General features: G+C 47.8%; 1 protein-coding gene across 2 annotated transcripts; it reads right to left on the bottom strand.

The window, feature by feature from the left end:
- Positions 1–192: 192 nt before the first annotated feature.
- Positions 193–5,167, bottom strand: ZCCHC9 (zinc finger CCHC-type containing 9). 2 transcript variants are annotated; one of them, XM_027881034.1, is made up of 5 exons: positions 4,828–5,167; positions 3,374–3,524; positions 3,056–3,148; positions 2,097–2,165; positions 193–790 (listed from the first exon to the last, which is right to left on the bottom strand). In XM_027881034.1, the coding sequence occupies exons 1-5, from the start codon at positions 5,098–5,100 to the stop codon at positions 675–677; spliced, it is 702 nt and encodes a 233-aa protein (XP_027736835.1). In that variant the 5' UTR covers positions 5,101–5,167; the 3' UTR covers positions 193–674. The 2 variants fall into 2 exon arrangements, with proteins under 2 accessions (XP_027736835.1, XP_027736844.1); XM_027881043.1 differs by having other exon boundaries at positions 193–795; positions 2,102–2,165.
- Between the last annotated feature and the right edge of the window lie 1,500 nt (positions 5,168–6,667).

Here is a 6,667-nt window from a genome sequence, read left to right as displayed (position 1 = left end):
TTTCAATATGCCTCAGTTTTTCTAAGGCTGCAGTCTCCATTTAAAAACAGTAGATCTGCCAGGTAGCAGGAGGTGTACACATTACCAACTTGCCGAGGGATAGAAACAATGAAGATTTTTGAGCATTTTCCTTGGAAAAAAAGTAAAGAAACTAAGAAAACTTCTCACTTGTTCTCCAACTCTTCTATGGTGTTTTTCACCAGAGCTATCAAAGGCAGGGCGTGATTCTGTTTCTGTTAGTGAACAAATAAACAATCCAACGTGCACAGTCAAGTTAATGATTGTTAATTACAACCACGAGTAGCAGGAATTGCACCTCCAAGCTCAACAGGCTGTAGAGTTTACCTGTAACTTCACCACAAGAAGTTACGTATGTGCCAAGCTGGCACATATAGAGGAATAAATCGATTATTCCTAAAAGGAGAAGGCAAAACCAAGCCGGAACCCAACAAGAACCTTTAAAAAATACGCAGAATCCCTTTAGTAAAATATCCACTTGCTGTATTTCTGTTGTTCCTAGCTTTTCAGGGAGCTAGGGGAATCTAGGAGGCAAACTGGAAAAATGAAGGGACACAAAAAAAATAACAATTCAGCAGCAGTCTGCTTGATTTTCTGGAACAGCTCTCTGTAGCCACTCTTCTGCAGCAAAGCAGCAGTGAAGAGCTAAGAGACCTTCAAAAAGTCACAACTTTGGGTACTTTGGCTTTTGGCTTCTGCAGATTTGGTGCTTCAGTGACGTCCTCATGGTCTGCGCTCATTCCAGCGACCCATCGCCCAACTGTCAGATGGTCTGCAGGGGGACACACAGGGTGGGGAAAGGCTCAGCACTGCCAGCATCAAACCTTCATACCTGGGCAAGGCTGGGCCCACAACGGCAACAAATCAAATCATATGAAGAGTGTCTCACAGGTAAATCCAAGTTTATATTAAAGCAGGCCCGATAAATTCACATGAAAAAATTAGAGGCTGCAGTCCCTGAACCTCTTTGCTAGCTGTAATTCTTCCTGGAGTCTAAAAGTACTCTGCATGATGCAAACTGATTTCACAGAATATCACAGTTCCTACCAACAGTGTCACAGTTCCAATTAATTCAACAGTTTTTAATGAGCAGTACCAGTTTTGAAATACCAGTGTAAGGACAAAGATGTCCCTTGAGAAACTGGACAGCACTAGTCAGTCTTCCTTGTGGATGTAAAACTTAACCAAAAAAAGGAAGAAAAGAACTGGTTACAGGCTTTCAATGCAGCAGTCACCGCAGTGGGCACTGCCCAACTACCTGCTGATGAGTCTGAGGAAATTTCAAGTGTTTTTGTGTCAGAAACTTCTCTTCAGACTCAATCCCACCCACTCTAAGCCGGCTAAGCAGCATGTACCTAGAATGTAACATCTGGTGTAACAGATCTAACTCTATGTAAGATTAGAGATAGAAATTGCCTCTACTGCCTCCCTAATTATTTCTTATATAAATTTCACCAAAGTGGCTTATTATTAACCCAGAAATTCTAAGCACTGTAAAACCTAAGTAGAAAAAAATCACACGTTGTCACCACTTCAGGTGGTAACACAGTAATTCTTTAACCTTTTGATGCTTTTGCCTCCCACCCACAATGGAAAACTGAAGGACAGGTAACAAAGCAGCTCATTAGCTGTGGATCCAACTGGACACACATCCTGTCTCCTCTTTCTCCTCCCTCCCTCACACACCTGCCTGCACACACCACCACCTTGCACCTGACATTGTGTTCACTTCCACCACCTCACACTGGAACTATCAAAAATCAGCAGCCAGTTTGGTTGCACAGCTGCCAAGGTACGAATAGCAGCACAAACACTGGCCAAAAAAATACAGATTATCTCATATCACCTTCAGCAATACACAAGATAACTTTCTGTTAAGCAAGAACTGTCTTAGTTTTGTACTGCAGTTTACTGCCTTCTTCCACACTCCCCTGAATATCAGCACTCGTTCCCAAAGAAAGGTCACCTTTGCTGTTCCAAGTTCTCCTCCCAAATCCCTTTTCCCAAACAAGGTCAGGCAAAGCAGTAAATGGACACTGCTGGCTTCAAACTTCACCTCACAGTCCCCTGCAGCTCACCTGTGTTCTGTTTCTCTGGACAGTCCTTTTTGAAGTGCTCCACAGACCCACAAAGTTTGCAGCCTCCACCTGTTCACAGAGAAAGTTGTTCTTCATAAGGAAAACAAAAACCAAACCACTCAAAAAAATGCCTTCCTCCATGTCTCTGAGGTACAGAGCTGCTTGTGATCTACTTGTGTATTGCTCTGTATAGCACCATATACCATTTCTGATTTGTTGGAAGCTCTCTTTTTAAGAAACCAGCTGTATTCTGCCAAAATTCATACTCAAAGGAACTTTTGAAGTTGACAGGAGCCCCTGAGAGGCAGAAAATCGAACTGCAGGAACTGAGACATGAAATTTAAATCCTACTCCTAATCCAAACATTTGAAAGTGAAGCGATTCTTTTCCCCCTTTCACCGTGCTGCGAGATCACCGTTTGGAATTTGCCAAACCCCATATTTGTACTGGGGAAACAGGTTGCTGGTTGTTGGTGCCAATGGGGAAGTCGGGAAGAGCAGAATCTGAGCAAAACCTTCAAACTCAGATCTCACTTCTCAATAAAGTCACTCAAACCGAAGATATCCTTTTTCTAGTGAGAGCCTGTGATTTGCCACCTCCCAAAATCTTAAGAGGGTGACTGTACGTTTTTACCACTAATTTGGAGCATGTACATGTAAATAAACACTGACTAAAACATGATTTTGCTTCTTTGTGTATCTCTTGATATTGAAGCACAAGCAAACTCTCACACTTTGCATCTCATCTTGTTGTTTAATGTCAAGCTTACAATTATAACAGAAATCCCCAGGCAATTAATTGATAATAAATTCCCTAGAATTATTCTGCTTTCACCAAAAAAGACACAGAAATTCCTTTTAGCCAAGTCTTCTTTCACTAGCAATGTTACTTTGCTCCATATCAGGTAAGAATGACACAGAAATTAGATTTTACTTAATTTAGTAAATCAGTACACTCACCTTCAGCATACAATCCTTTTGGATTATCTGGACACGACCTTGACAGGTGCCCCATCTCACCACAGATGAAACATTTTGCATATGGAAATGGCCCTGCAAAATCCCACAGGGTTTATGATGCACATCAAAACCTCTGTGAAGCCACAGACTGAACACAGTGTAATGACAATATCTTACTTGCTTTATGTACAAAATGCATGTCAGGTTTCTCATTATCATACTGCAAGAGTTAAATTACTAACACAAAAAGCTGATGTTTCTGTGGTCAGACAACTCAGACCAAAGCTCCTCAAAACACCACAAATTTCTGAGACCCACCAGTGGCTGGATCCACTTTGGCTCTGCATTTGCTGATGTCGTGTTCCGTGGATCCACACCGGTAGCAGATACCAGTCCCCATGTCTTGGCTTTCCAGGACTGCAGGACAGTCAGCCACGCCATGCCCAGGTTCTCTGCAGTGGAAACACACCTTTGAAGAGAAAAATTCAGTGATTCTCTGAATGGCAACCAAAGACGTGTAAATCCCAGCATTACAGGGCCTAAAAGGCAGATGCACCAAGGGATTTTCTCCTCAGGGAACAAAATAACTGTGAGTGTTCTATGCCATCAAACTACATTATCATGGGCATTTTTCTGCTTTTACTAGCAACACACTGTTTGGGGCATTCACTCACTGACAACTGCACGCCCTGGACCATGGAATCATGGAATGCTTTGTGCTGGAAGGGACCTTTAAAGCCCATGTCATAACGCCACCCGCCATGGGCAGGGACACCTTCCACCAGACCAGGTTGTTCCAAGCCCCATCCAACCTGGCCTTGGACACTTCCAGGGACTTCACTTTATTCACCTGAAGCCTCACCTGACACGCTGGGTTCCCTCAGGAGATAAGGGCTGAGCTCCTCACTAAGACCCCCTGGCAGCACCGGGAGAAGGGTCTGCACCTCCCACACGGGGTTTTTCCTGGGGGTTTAACAATGCTGTGGGAAAATGACTGGGAGTAAAATGATAATGGTATGGAAATTATACAGGAAAATAGGGATGCTACTCCCTGGACTGAACCCCCCCCCCCCCTCCCCCGCAACACAATCCAAGGAGGACTAAAGGGAGGGTGGAGACCCCACGGCTCCACTGGAGCCCTTGCAAAGGAGGGAATTTGATGGTTCTTTTTAGCTGATAAGCCACACAGCAGCTGCAACCCAAGAGAGATAAAGGACCACGTCTTGCTGTTGAATCAGCAGCCCTCTCCTTGGGCTGACCATGTTCCCACCCCAAGGCCACTTCAGGTACTGGACTGAGATGTCCCCCCAAGGTATGCCTACCACTCACTCATTAGGATGTATGACTAATGTCACTCAAGTTCCCCCTAAACATAAAGAAGTAGTGTAAAAGTAAGTTAAGAACAGGGAGAAGTTTGGGAAGACTCCAGTCCAACTTTTGGGATCAGTCGATGGACTGAACCTCTCTCTGCCCCACAGGGACTCATTGGGTAAGAACCATGCTCTGTGTGTGCGGAATCATTACCTCGAGCCAGCTCTTATTAGCGATTAGAATTTGCTTTGAATTCGTATATTGTTTTGAATTAGTAAATTGCTTTGAATACATCTCTGCAGCCAGACACTGTCACCGGCAATCCCCGAAGTTGTCACAACGATATTAACAAAGAGTTTATTCTGCACAGTGTTGTTGTGAGCCCTCCGAGGGCGCTGGCAGACTGATCAAACACTAAGAATTTGAGGGAACGTCCCTCTTCTGCGTGGCACAGGACTCACCATGGCGTTCTTCCTCCTCTCCTGCCTCCTCACCCTCCTGCTCTCCCGCCGCCGGTCCTTCCGCAGCGCCTCCTCCTCCTCCTTCTGCTGCTGCTGCTTCCGGTGTGCCAAGAACCCGTTCACGTCCTCGCTCACATAATCCTTCTTCTTCCTCCTCTTCCTCCTCCCCTTCTCCTCCTCCTCATCCTTTCCCGGTCCCCCCATCTCTTCCCAAGGGGTCGCGTCCAGCGCTCTCGCCCCGGGCGGGACGTTCCGCCGCGCCCAGCGGGTCATGGATGGAGGGCAAGGAAATGGGGGTGGAAACGAAATGGGGGTCCCGCAGCGTTCCGGGACAGGAGCGACCGCTCCGCAGAACGCGGAGGCGCCTGGTGATGACGATGAAGAGGGAATAGGAAGAGGAGGAGCGGAATCGAAATCGAGGGCGGGGGGGAGGAGGCGGAGTCCGCGGGGTCGAGCGCAGGCGGGGAATGATGAGGGAGAAGGAGGAGGAGGGGCACCGGGACCAAGACCAAGGAGGAGGGGTAGCTCCCCAGGACTGAGGGAAGATGGAGGTGGAGATGAAGGAGCAGGACCCGGACCGGGGGGAGGAGGAGATGGGGACCCCGGACCGAGGGAGACGCGCCTTGTCAGGGGGGTGGGTGCTGCGGGCGGCTTATCCCATCCTACTCCCTGCCATGGGCAGGGACACCTTCCACTATTCCAGGTTGTTCCGAGCCCCCTCCAGCCTGGCCTTGGACACTTCCAGGGATCTAGAGGCAGTCACAGCTTCTCTGGGGAATCCATTCCAGCCCCTCACCACCCTCACAGGGAAGAATTTCTTTCCAGTATCCCATCTAACCCTGTCCTCTGGCAGTGGGAAGCCGGTCCCCCTTGGCCTGTCCTTCCATCCCTTTCCCAAGTCCCTCTCCAGATCTTCTGGAGTCCCATTAGGCACTGGAAGTGGCTCTAAGGTCTCCCTGGAGCCCTCTCTTCTCCAGGTGAACACCCCCAGTTCTCCCAGAGAGTGACTCCGGAGCAGAGGGTCTCAAGCCCTGGAAACATCTCTATGGCTCCTCTGGACTCGCTCCAGCAGCTCCATGTCCCTCTGCTGTTGGACCCCAGAGCTGGAGGCAGCTCCGCAGGTGGGGTCTCACCTGAGGACTGGGAGGAGTCGCAGGAGCTGCTGCCCCTGTGCGGGTGTGGTGAGTGAGGGCACTCTGCGTGCTGGAGGTTTACAGAGCACATCTTCAGGACTTTGTTGTTGGAGGATGCTACTCAGCTGTTTAAATGTTTATAAACGCAAAACTTTTTCCCCTCAAGTCAGTCTTCTCTTTCTTATACTTTTAGCATTGCACTAGATCTCCATGATGTGTCCTGGCGGTCTTGAGTTGATCTTATAAGGATATCTATATTATATATATATATTATATAAAATATTATATATTCTTCAGTAATTATTCTTAATACTTTCTCTCCCTGGGGAAACGGCCGTATTTTGCCGTTTTTCCGTGTCTTTGAGCCCACTAGAGGGAGATGTTCACAAAGTGTGTTTTAAACTGCATCGCTGCCGCTGAAAACGAGCACTGGGCAGGGACATCTTCCACTATTCCAGGTTGCTCCAAGCCCCGTCCAACCTGGCCTTGGACACTACCAGGGATGGGGCAGCCACAGCTTCTCTGGGCAATCTGTGCTGGGGCCTGACTGCCCTCACGGGAAGAATTTCTTCCCTATTCCTTCTTTCCTTCTGTCAAACTCCCTGGAATTTCCACCAGCCCATTTCTGCAGTGAAGTGCCCTCTGAAGAGCAGCCCTGCTCTCCAGCTGTACAGCTGCTCCCTTTTGTTGAGCCCCGGCAGTGAACT

The sequence above is a fragment of the Empidonax traillii genome, unplaced genomic scaffold, assembly GCF_003031625.1.
Source record: "Empidonax traillii isolate 1590-97213 ecotype Southwest subspecies unplaced genomic scaffold, ASM303162v1 scaffold6:size4315531, whole genome shotgun sequence".
NCBI lineage: Eukaryota > Metazoa > Chordata > Aves > Passeriformes > Tyrannidae > Empidonax > Empidonax traillii.
The sequence above is the reverse complement of the archived record's forward strand: the minus strand, read 5'-3'. Positions and strand labels throughout refer to the sequence as shown.

Bases quoted from the DNA above. Each gene is read 5' to 3' on its own strand.
- ZCCHC9 (XM_027881034.1), bottom strand. From the start codon at position 5,100: ATGACCCGCTGGGCGCGGCGGAACGTCCCGCCCGGGGCGAGAGCGCTG. The intron at 3,525-4,827 runs GTGAGTCCTGTG...TTCTCTTCAAAG, and splicing joins AGAGGAGGAAGAACGCCATG to GTGTGTTTCCACTGCAGAGA. The intron at 3,149-3,373 runs GTGGGTCTCAGA...GGGATTTTGCAG, and splicing joins CAAAGTGGATCCAGCCACTG to GGCCATTTCCATATGCAAAA.